This window comes from Poromitra crassiceps (assembly GCF_964638095.1).
Source record: "Poromitra crassiceps genome assembly, chromosome: 6".
NCBI classification, from domain to species: Eukaryota; Metazoa; Chordata; class Actinopteri; order Beryciformes; family Melamphaidae; genus Poromitra; species Poromitra crassiceps.
The window spans coordinates 24,955,156-24,967,806 of NC_139627.1; the positions used below are offsets into that span (position 1 = coordinate 24,955,156).

Sequence of the window (12,651 nt, forward strand, 5' to 3'; positions counted from 1 at the left end):
CATGATGCACCCCTCCACCAAGTTTCATGAAAATCTTCCCAGTCATTTTTCAGTAATCTTGCTAAAAGAAAGACAGACAGACAGACAGACAGACAGACAGACAGACAGACACAGACAGACAGACAGACAGACAGACAGACAGACAGACAGACAGACACAGACAGACAGACAGACAGACAGACAGACAGACAGACAGACAGACAGACAGACAGACAGACTGACAGACATAGAGACAGACAGACAGACAGACAGACAGACAGACAGACAGACAGAGACAGACAGACAGACAGACAGACAGACAGACACAGACAGACAGACAGACAGACAGACAGACAGACAGACAGACAGACACAGACAGACACAGACAGACAGACAGACAGACAGACAGACACAGACAGACACAGACAGACACAGACAGACAGACAGACACAGACAGACAGACACAGACAGACAGACAGACAGACAGACACAGACAGACACAGACAGACAGACAGACAGACAGACAGACAGACAGACAGGCAGGCAGACAGGCAGGCAGAGAAACAGAGAGACAGAGAGATAACCTCCTTGGTGGAGATCATGACTAGTATTCTAGGATTATTTAATCAGCTGTATGACTGCCAAATTGTGGCAAGAATTGGCCTAGAAGTCATGTAGTGTATCCCTTACAGTGCTTTGTTATAATGACTTATAAACACAAACAAATGTAGCCTATATGTGTCATGGATTTTTTTTTTCTTGTTGGAAGGCACAGAACGTAAAATCATATATATTTGAGAGGCTAAAAAACTATTTTCATATTGTAAATAGTGTGTGTCTGGATGTGGCACTTGTGTTATATCTGCACTTCTTTTTTCTGTGCATTTTATATTTTAATGACTTGCGTGTCATTCTGTTGCCAGCCTCGATCATCTCCACAGCTGTGTTCAGTTGACCATCATCAGGGTCACTACCTCTCCATTGATAACTGCACTCTGTCTCTGTCCTCTCTCCTCCTCCAGCATCACTCCACCTGTCTCTGTCCTGTCTCCTCCTCCAGCATCACTCCACCTGTCTCTCTAATGTCTCCTCTTTCTTGTGTGTCTTTACTCCTCTGTGGCTATTTTCCTGTCTTTCTCCCCCCCCTCCTCACATAGCATCATGTGTGTGCGGTGTGCGAGCGGCCGTTTCAGGGCCACCCGTACTTTGAGCGAGGTGGTCATGCCTACTGTGAGAGACACTTTGACATGGTGAGGGGTCGAGGCTCCGCCTGCCCCTGACTGCTGCCCCCAGACTCCCCCCCCCCCCCCCCTAATCTGGTTTTGGTCTGACCTGAGAGTGTCTAAACCGGACTGTGCCTCTGCTGTAGCTATAGACTGCATAAGTCCCGTCATGGGACCTGAGGAAGTGAATTCTCCATTCATTTCCCCATAGACGTTTCATAAAATCCTTATGAAAAGAGTTTTACTTGGTCAAACCAAGCGATTCAGCTATATTCAGAATCAGGAGAGACCATAGAACATGACAACAAAAAAGTGCATTTAATTAATATTTTGTTTATGTTGTTTATATATATATTGTTTTTATATATATATATATATATATATATATATATATATATATATATATATATTGAATAAGAAACAAAAAAAACACTATATATATATATATATATATATAAGTCAGAGTGAAATGTTCTATGGTCTCTCGTGATTCTCAATAGCTGAATTGCTTGGTTTGAAAATGAATGGGGAATGAAATCCATTAGATCAGTGGTTCTCAAACTTTTTCACGTCAACGACCCCTAAACTGACACGAATTAGACCAAGGACCCCCATTTGATAAGATTTTGTCCCAGAGTCCCCCATCTGATAAGATCCTTTGCTTTTAGAAGTTGTATTGCATAAAGTGTATGAAACCCATGACCAGAATAGTCATACATTCTGTCATTTTGTTCCTTATGGATGGAATTTTAGTGAAAATAAATTTTGCTGGGGACCCCCTGCAACCCCCTCAAGGACCCCTGCGGGTCCCCGGACCCAACTTTGAGAACCACGGCCTTAGGTCCCATACCGAACCCGGAAGAGGGCGTGACTTAGGCACTCTGTGGATGTGATCACAGACTGACTGTGACACTGTGCTAACCCTGTGTGCTTGGCCTTGGGTTTGTTTGCAGCATTTTGTGTGTGCTAAGTGTGAGAAACCATTCCTGGGACACCGTCACTACGAACGCAAGGGGCTGGCCTACTGCGAGACGCACTACAACCAGGTAACACACACCTACTGCATAACTGACAGCTCCCACGTCTCTGACAGGTAACGTAGTAAGCTCGTCAAAAAAATTGGAACAAAATGGCAGTGTTTTACCTTTCTAAAACGTGGCATTATATGGAACACGGCTCTCTGGTGTGAAAGGCAAGTGTTGTTTACACCCTCCATCCACCCCGGCCACAACACTCTTTCAATAGCAGGCTCTATGACTTATGTAAGGGATAATGTATATTGAGGCGGTGATTACGCGGGAAATAATGACCGACAGGTGAATGATTGAGCCCGACGCGCAGCGGAGGCCTTAATCATTTAGCCTAGGTAAACCCAGCCCCCACGTGACCTGCTCTCTCAGTTCCCAGTCACTAGTGACTGAGAACAGGTCTGAGAGCAGGTCACGTGGGGGATGGGTTTACCCAGGCTATTAATCATTCACCTGAAGGTCATTATTTCCCAGTAATCACCGCCTCAATATACATTATCCCGCTTAGAACACGGCCTACAACTAAATCATTCAATAATCTGACAAAAATAATTATTCAAATAGATTTTTTAACACATTCACTGCCAGACGTTTTTTTTTACTGTAGTTAGCTTCTGCCAGAGGGTTTTTTTGAGGATTCTGGCTCATCTTTCAAGACCCGAGGATTCTTTTCTGCTAAGATTTTGTGAACACACAATATCTCAAAAGAACTAATAGAATGTGTGCTTTCTCTGTCTAAAAGAGTTAGTTTGTAGAGTTAGTAGTTATGTAAGCATTAGCAGTTGAATACAGCATGGTTTCAGCGTCAGAAAAATTATTCAGAGATAAACGGCTTTTTGTGAAATTCGATAGAACAGTCACTTTAACCATTCATTTTTGGCATCAGTAAGACTTCAGACATCTAAACAATAGTTTTGAACAGTAATTTCCTCCATAACAGCAGGAAACCCCCCTCTGCTTCCAACTCCTCCCTCCGTGTGTGTTCTCCTCCTGCCTCCCTGGCTCTCCAGCGGGCGTGTCACAACGAAGTTGCTGCTGCTGCTGTGCCTGTTTGCGCGGCCGCTGTTTGAGGAAGTCTGGGTGGACTCGCTCGTTTCGTGGAGTTTTGGTTGAGAGCTTTGATGAAGGTTTTGCGATTCTGGTCATATTTATGCTGCGTGTTTCAAAGTGTGCATCCAATCTATTCTTGGAACCCCCCACCGTTGCCACCGCTGTGCATCAGCGCGAAAGTGAAAGCGTTTTCGCCATCAATTTTACAGTATGAGAACGGCTTCCTCGCGCTTTTCCCTCCAGTTTTGGGTCGCCTCTTTCTACTGTGGAGAGACATGTCGCCACTCAGTGCGTCGGTAAAATAGATTATACACATTCAATACCTCCAATTCTGGTGTAGGAGATGTAAAAGGGTTAGATCAACGTCCCACCGTCAAAAAAAAAAAACTATTTTTTTGACGTGTTAACACGTCGTTGGCAGTCAACAACTGGATTCTGAAAACGTGTTAACACGTCATTGGCAGTGAACGTGTTAATAGCGTTTTCAACGACAAAGCGGTTTCATTCGTAATTGGCACACAAGACACCACAGCTGCAACTGGTTGGCCTAATTAGTAGTGTCTGCTGACAAAAAGCTCTTATCAACTGATTAATCCAGGTGTGGCAGAGCAGCGGTCGGTTGTCGAGAAATAATGACCGGTGAATCTTGTTGATTGACCAATCAGAATCGAATATTCAAGAGAGCCGTGTTCTAAATCACATTAATATATACACGTATCTAGAAATGTGATATGCAGCGTATTTTTTGTTCAGAAACATGATATTCTACATATCTGTGGATTGCAGAGATGTAAACTGTTGACATTTTATTCTGGCAACCAGGCTGGACAGCTCTGAACTGATCTGAAAGACCACTGTGTATTATCCGGTGCAATGACTCCACCTAGTGTTGGCATTTGACATGCACATGTTCCTAATGCTGTGTGTAGATTCTTTCAGACAAATGGTAAAAAAGCTTTTGTAGCCTGTGCTTGTTTGCATGCCTCCTGAATGCAGCGTTCTCAGTGAAACATAAGAAAGATGCCAGCTAGAGATGAAACAGTATGAAAATCTCATATCACGATTATAGGGACCAAAATTATCACGGTTATCAGTATTATCGTAGTAAAATGTGCTGAAAATATTAAAAAAGTACAAATACAGTCATTTCACAAAGTTTTATATTGAAAATTCAGACTCAGACGCAGGCAGCCTGCATCTGGCAGACTATTGCTAACTGGGTGATGACGGACAGTATTTACCGTGTTTTTCAAAGTGCTGTAATCAAACACAATTTGAATGATAATTAAAATTTGAAACGGTAATACTACGTTGTGCCCGTCTATTCTTGAAGATGTACATTGTTTGTTTAACTATTGAAGTAGACATGTACTTTACTTCGTAATTAAGATCTGTCTCTAAGTATCCAAGAAGCTCCTTTTTTCTCTTTTCTGAAACGGTAATACTAACCATCAAGAATTGTATCACAGTTTATCATTAAACCAATAATTGTTTCATCCCTACTAGCACTGCATTATGTTTTACAACTCATAAAAGGTCTGACCTCATTGCTAATAACCTTCTCCACCTTCTCCATCTCTCTTCCACACACAGCTGTTTGGAGATGTTTGCTACCACTGCAACCGTGTGATTGAAGGCGATGGTGAGATAGCTTGTCATGAATTCAAATATATGTTAATCTCATAGTGTTTCATGCATTTAAAGTTGAAATGGCTGCCATCTCATGGTGAGCTTAAGCTGATAATGAAGAATCTTGTGACAGTCAATACTTAGGTACTGTTGCTATCTTTAAGGCCTTTACATACTTCCGCGTCAAACCCCTCGCCGAATGCGCCGAGGGGTGCGCAGTGGCTGGCGAGCCTGCCGGCGCAGCCTGCATGCAGCTCCTTGAAAATGTGACTCGATGTAGCTGACGCGAAAGCACGAGTATAATATAATGTAGATGGGGAGATAACAGGAGAGAGTGAAACCTATTATAAGTATATGAACTACATTCTCTCCTTGGGGCTAACTTCTAGTCATTGAAATCCTAGTGAAATCACACAATTTACTCATTTTGCAGGGGACTCCCCTGCGACCCCTCGTCAAGCTGACGTTCGAGTATATAGACGGTTTTCACCAGAGCGCAACCCCACAGCACTTCCTTTTTCTCAGCATTCGGCAAACTGCAGAAATATTCACTCGACATCGTTACTTTTGTTTTCGCCGCTCAGCTGTATAGACTGTTTTCACGGAATGGTCAGTCCTGCACTTGAATGTTTTTTTTTCTTTTATGTCCATAGCAAACACTGCAACAGGAAGTGAGCGGGGGTTCAATTTAGAATGTTTTTGTTGTCAAGTTAAAACCGTCTATAGGACTAGCTGCCGCCGGCAAGGCTCCAAGTCGAGGCTGACGCACAAGCATATTTTCAGCTTTAGTCAACATTGAAATTGGGTTCGACACTGTGAACCTGTTGGTTTGATATCGGACGCTTTTGGAACATTCTGACTGTTTGTGCAACATTTGATGTTGCCTTTTTGTCCAGTTCTTCCTTGAAAATGAGATTCTGAATGAGATTCTGATTCTGAATATGAGATTCTGGCATAATGGTAATCTGGGACGTTGTTTAATCTGACTGTTTCTTGCATGAATTTCAGTGGTGTCTGCCCTAAACAAGGCCTGGTGCGTCAACTGCTTTGCCTGCTCTACCTGCAACACCAAGCTCACCCTCAAGTAAGTAATGCAAGAGGAGCATCAAATAAGATCTTTCTGAGGAATTGGATAAATCCCCCAAATTATTGATATATCAATAAACTTGACGTCAATATATTAATTGAAAATTTACTATTTCTTTGATATTGCGCATTCTATCTTGGAAGAGAACTTCAGGACGAAGTGTAAATTGGTTCTTCTGTTATTTTTCTCTCGTACATCTATCCTGCATCTGTGACTGTCTGCTTATCTACTGCACATCTGATTTTCAATCTGGTCATCCCTCATGGACTACGTTTACATGGACTGCAATAATCCGGCTATTGATCTTATTCTAAATAAGACTCCGACTATGACCTTATTAACCAGAAACTGCTGTTTACATGGCAGTGTCTTTTTTTTTGGCGGGGGGGGGGGGGTGTAGGGGCATTTTGCCTTTATAGATAGGACAGTAGGCAGACAGGAAAGGTGGGGGGAGAGAGAGGGGATGACATGCGGTAAAGGACCACGGGTCGGATTGAAACCTGGGTCAGCCACACAAAGGACTAAGCCTTTTGGGGTACGTGTTCTACCAGGGACGCCCCAATTGAGACTATTCTCTTAATCGGGTTAATATCGGAAGAATGCAATCCATGCAAACGCAGTCCATTATTTCACCCTTCTCTCTGCGCTTTTACTGATAACGCTGTGTTCCTATTGGCTGGTTTCTCCACCTCGGCTCCCTTTCATCCTCACTCTTGTCTGTGTCTCTGTCTCCACATTCCCTCGACTCGCCTTCCGCCTTCCTTTCTGTCTATCTCCCCCGCGCCCCCGCTGCTCTGTCAGGGAGAAGTTTGTGGAGGTGGACCTGAAGCCGGTGTGTAAGCACTGCTATGAGCGGCTGCCTGACGACATGAAGCGGCGGCTGGCCAGGCGCGAGCGCGAGTCCAAGGAGAAGAAGAAGAAAGTGTTGATACCCATGTGTCTGTGACCCTCTCCTCCTCCTCCTCTCTCCTCACTTCCACTATCCTTCCTTTGGTTAGTTTCTATCTTCCTTCTTTTCTGATTTCTGCTCTGTCGCCGTTTCATTGCCATCTGTCCGTTCGCTCATTGCTGTTGATATATTTCATGTTTCAACCATGCATATACAATTTGATTTATTTATTTGTCATATCACATGTATTAATAGATTTGTTGACATCACAGAATTGTTGCAGCACCATCTTGTTTCCAATCTGAAACAACATGCCCTCTATTTGCTGCGCAATTGGAAATAAACAAACATTAACATCTCAAAAACTATACATCACAATGCACTAAAAGTGTTGACCCGTTTAAAGTTCGAATGGCGTTTGTAGTCCAACGTATGAAAGAGTAGTTAGGTAGTAGTGGGTTGAACAGTCCTCCCAGGCTCCCATAGTCTTAAACAGGTACTAAAAAGTCGTGTGCTGCGTTTGGTCCTCAAGATGGCCACAATGGCCACAACAACAAAGAATCACGTGACCGAAACCCATGAATACCTCACCATGATAGTTTGTGTAGACCAGTGGTTCTCAAATGGGGGTCCGGGGCACTTTGCCAGGGGGTCCGCGAAAGGTTTTCAGGAAAATAAAAATAAAACCTTTTTTTTGTGTGCAAAAGCTTCATAGTTCAACGAAAATATGTTATGCTTTTAAAATGGTTCATGGATTTCATTCTAATCTAACAAACCTATAAATTTAAAAGTCTAGCACGTTACCGTGGAAACAATTAAGCTTAGCCCAAAATCACAAATCAGAATGAGGGGGTCCCCGGTATATTTTCTATTTTGTAAGGGGTCCTTGGCTGAAAAACATTTGAGAACCTCTGGTGTAGACCAAAGCCAAACATCGGAAGCAGAGATTAGGTAGGTAAATATAGGATACAGTAGAGTTTGCTGGAGGCATTTGAATGGCCTAAAGCAGGTGTTACCTCACAGCTGTTACGCGTGTTTACCGGAAGTGTTTTAGCACATGACCATGTGAGCCTGACACATTAGTAGGGATTAGTTATGTTGCTGTTGGTCACCTCTAGTATACTCTGGATGTAGACAGGCTGCTGACAGCCGCATGGTGAAGGATGTAGACAGGCTGCTGACAGCCGCATGGTGAAGGATGTAGACAGGCTGCTGACAGCCGCATGGTGAAGGATGTAGACAGGCTGCTGACAACCGCATGGTGAAGGATGTAGACAGGCTGCTGACAACCGCATGGTGAAGGATGTAGACAGGCTGCTGACAGCCACATGGTGAAGGATGTAGACAGGCTGCTGACAGCCACATGTTGAAGGATGTAGACAGCCACATGGTGAAGGATGTAGACAGGATGCTGACAGCTGCATGGTGAAGGATGTAGACAGGCTGCTGACAGCCACATGGTGAAGGATGTAGACAGGCTGCTGACAGCCACATGGTGAAGGATGTAGACAGCCACATGGTGAAGGATGTAGACAGGCTGCTGACAGCCGCATGGTGAAGGATGTAGACAGGATGCTGACAGCCACATGGTGAAGGATGTAGACAGGCTGCTGACAGCCACATGGTGAAGGATGTAGACAGGCTGCTGACAGCCACATGGTGAAGGATGTAGACAGGCTGCTGACAGCCACATGGTGAAGGATGTAGACAGGCTGCTGACAGCCGCATGGTGAAGGATGTAGACAGGCTGCTGACAGCCGCATGGTGAAGGATGTAGACAGGCTGCTGACAGCCACATGGTGAAGGATGTAGACAGGATGCTGACAGCCACATGGTGAAGGATGTAGACAGGCTGCTGACAGCCACATGGTGAAGGATGTAGACAGGCTGCTGACAGCCACATGGTGAAGGATGTAGACAGGCTGCTGACAGCCACATGGTGAAGGCCTCTAGTATACTCTGGATCAGGGGTCGGCAAACTTTTTGATATGAAGATTTTCAATCAGTGTGCCTGCCACACCAAGATTAATGACTCGCACATCAAAATTGAAATCTCCAACGGATCTGTAATGGTATTCCATCCAAAACCAGGACATTGAAATGAGAGCACTATACAAGATACACAGCACCTGGCTTTCTCTTTCTTCCACGCTGGCATTTTTCAGCTGCTGTCTGCTGCCATGGAAGGCAACCAATCAGAGGCAGAGTAGAGTGGGTCACTACCGTAAATATCCTAAATAACATGCAGCGCAACTGCAAATGGCTGTGAAATAGTAATTTGGCAGGGCACATCAACATTTGTACAAAAAAAATCAATTGCGCACTTATTGCTACTGTACGCTGCCGTGTCACTGGTTACCCCTTCGCATGCCAGAGGTGGCACGTGTGCCATAGGTTGCTGACCTCTGTTCTGGATGTAGACAGGCTGCTGACAGCCGCATGGTGAAGGATGTAGACAGGCTGCTGACAGCCGCATGCTGAAGGGAGGCCTTTGTTCCCCCGGCCTCTCATGGCTCTGTCTGGGTGTGGGGCTGGGGTATAAGCCCTAATCACTTCCGGTGGGCGGGGGGCAGCGGAGGTCCCTCTCACTGATCCACTAACAGCTTTAATCTGCTTTGGGAAGGAATGCTGTCCAGGAGCAGCTGGGGGTTGGGGGGGCGGGGGGGGGGGGGCGGCAGGTTCATGTTTAATACAAAAACTGACGACTAACTTACTGCGGTGTTGGGAGTGCCATACTATGTGGGGGGTGGTACTCAAGTAGAGTTGTTGTTACCAGCCGGCGACAGTGTGCGACTGGTATTGTTTTCACCTTGTGAATCTGTTAGGGGTGTAATGTTACACAAAAAACACGGTTCGGTACGTACCTCGGTTTTGAAGTCATGGTTCAGTTCATTTTCGGTACAGTAAGAGAAAAAATGGCAAAACAAAAAATGACTTGTTTATTATGAACTACTGTAACCATCAATAGTTTATATATCTTTTTAAATTAACGCTTTTATGTAGCAGTCGCTGGTGGTTAAGCTGGGGTTCCAGTCAGTCTCAGTCTAGTCTCGCTAGCCAGCCTCTCTTCCTCTCTGACAGAAAGGAAGAGAGGCTGGCTAGCGAGACTAGTCTCAGTCTGACAAAATCTAATTTTTAGTATACAGCCAGCAAACCCCAAAGGAACTGATACAGGTACCAACCCCTTAATATGTCCATGTGGGAAGATTTATTTTTATATTTTATTTAAATTTTTTCTAAATTCGGTACAGCTGCACCATTCCGTACGGTTTCAGTACGAATACGGTACAGTACGGTACAAATATGCGCACCTTTACACCCCTAAAGTATGTGTGTGTTATCATGGCAAAATGTGGTTTTTAGTACTTTGCCAGGTGTTCATATGTCTGTCTGTCTGTCTGTCTGTCTGTGTCAACGCGGTAGCGTGTCAACGCGATAGCGCCTCAAGTTTGAAAAATGGGTGTGGTCCAAGCAAGGGGGCACGAAGTAGGGAAGGGGCCATTGTGGCCCCCGCTTTTCGCTCCTGGCCCATATTGGTTTTAAGTCCAGGGGACAGACCTTGACCTGCAGTTTGCTGTTCCTCTCCTCTCCACAGGAACAAGTTTGTGGAGTTTGACATGAAGCCGGTGTGCAAGAAGTGCTACGAGAAGTTCCCGCTGGAGCTGAAGAAGAGGCTGAAGAAGCTGTCCGAGACTGTGGCCCGCAAGTAAAGCACACAGCGGACAGAGAGTCAAACTGACCCACAGACAGACAGATGGTCAGTCGGTCAACAGCCGTCACTTTGCTCACTGATCGACATTAACCTGTCCAGTGCCTTTTTGCCAAAATACTGTATATCTTTCAGACACTTGCCTTATTTCACCGCCGTGCTTATTGAAGCCAAACACACATTGTAACGGTTCTATATTTCAAATATTTCAAGAAATATAAAGATGTAAAGAAAATAAAAGATGGGAATGATGTGGCCGTTCAGTAGTTTACCAACTACAAACAGTTATGTTACTGATGCTCTTATGTAATAGAGCAAAACCAAAGAAAGCAGACAAATATGCAATAAAAATGATAGATCTTATTGAATGTGTATGTAATATCAGCAGCATGCCCTGTGTTACGACCATTTTGTTTTGTTTTAGATGTATTCACTTTTGTTTGCTTTAATATTATAGAAAGTCTGCTTGAATTTAATTTTGCATAGGGCTTTTGTTGATGACATATCTTCTCTTCTGCTACAGTACAGTAATGGAATCAGCTGAGTCTTGGCAGCATGTCTTGCTATGTGCCATCCATTGTACAGTATGTATGAAAGAAGCCCTGTGCAAGCTGCTACTCATGTTAGAATGCTCTTGTGGCGTGTGCAGAGAGCTGCTCCTCATGTTGGAACGCTCTTGTGGCGTGTGCAGAGAGCGGATGTGGGAGTGCTGTTAGACGGGGGAACGTGTGTCTCCCCGGTTTGTAATCCAAGCAAAGCGATCCTCTTAAAGGGAGGTGTGCTGACTTCCTCTGGGCTTAGACCCTCTTAGGAAAGAAATCCAATTCATTTCCGCCCTCAAACTATTTCACTCGAGCAGTATTTGACCGCACAAAGATTATGTTTTACGTAGTAGTTTAATATAATGACACATTCCACTGTTGTATGGAATTGAAGAGCCTGTGTGGCTTTTCTGAGTTAACTGTGCCACTACATTTCTCATACTGTAAAGTCCAAACACACCAGCGGTGTACGGCGCCCGTCAAAACAGCCACGCCCATTATTTTCTACTAGAAGACAAGTAGAAAAGTACTATTTTCTAATCGAAATATTGCGTGCTCATTTCTAGCGTGCTCATTGTGCTCCACCGAGGAACCCCCGGCCACCTTATTATAGTAATTAGGTGTAAGTCCCACACTGCTATTTCCAGCGTCGCCACCTCGCGTCGTCTCGTTGTCCCACGCTGTGGACACACTGCAGCGCGACGCTTCCCATATGTGCTAGGGCCTTCACATGAGCCGCGTCATATGACCCGCCACGGCACTGCCCCGCTGGTGTGTTTTGGACTTAACTTCACCATGCTTGAAATACTTATTCATATAAACACACCAAAATGCATGTTTTAGGCTTACGTATATGGACAGTTGTTGTTTTTCACTGTATCTAATAAAATTCAGTCGATTTCTCTGAATAAACACGTATTGATGCCACCACTCTGCATGTGTTATTGTCCTTCATTGAACACATTTCATGTCTTCATCTTAGTAACATGACTCCAGCATGTTTATGATTCAGAAGCATCATTTCAGTAAACCCCAATGTATGGCAACTTCCTGTGCCTTAATATAATTTGCCACTGAAATGACTAATTAGACCACTACTAGACTATCAGCTTACAGGGAACACTGGTCCTGAATAGTCCCCTTTTTTATTTGTTAGAGGTTATATGTCGTTTTCTGAGTATTTTGGCTTGATCTTTGCTCTCTTTTCTAATGAGAGAAACTGTGTCAAATTTGGACTTACTTAAACTTCACACACTGTCAAGGAATATACAGGTAACACCCATAAAGAGGGAATTCCAGCAACACTCAAGTACTTCAGACGGTAGTATAAGTCTACTATTTTAACATTGGGTTTTTAAGTGAAAGGACTCCACAGTGCTGACTGGGGAGTCACCCAGACAGGGTGATGGGAAGGTGGGGCTGCGTTCATCCTGTAGTCCACAACCATCTCCACTGTCTTTTGAGCATTGACCTCCAGGTTGTTTTGACGGCACCAAGTCATCAGGTGGTCGATCT

At 44.3% G+C, this 12,651-nt stretch overlaps 1 protein-coding gene across 4 annotated transcripts in view; it reads left to right on the forward strand.

Moving 5' to 3' along the window:
• LOC310779052 (LIM and senescent cell antigen-like-containing domain protein 1) overlaps window positions 1–12,059 on the forward strand; it is a 69,570-nt gene extending 57,511 nt beyond the window's left edge. For 3 of the 4 annotated variants that reach the window (XM_083639548.1, XM_083639547.1, XM_083639546.1), the window contains exons 7-10: window positions 2,156–2,248; window positions 4,874–4,922; window positions 5,918–5,993; window positions 10,481–12,059. In XM_083639548.1, coding sequence (XP_083495674.1) covers window positions 2,156–2,248; window positions 4,874–4,922; window positions 5,918–5,993; window positions 10,481–10,595 — 333 coding nt within the window. In that variant the 3' untranslated portion in view covers window positions 10,596–12,059. Of the gene's footprint in view, window positions 1–2,155; window positions 2,249–4,873; window positions 4,923–5,917; window positions 5,994–6,797; window positions 6,963–10,480 lie in introns of those variants that run through there. The other variant, XM_083639549.1, reaches the window with a different exon arrangement.
• Window positions 12,060–12,651: the final 592 nt, after the last annotated feature.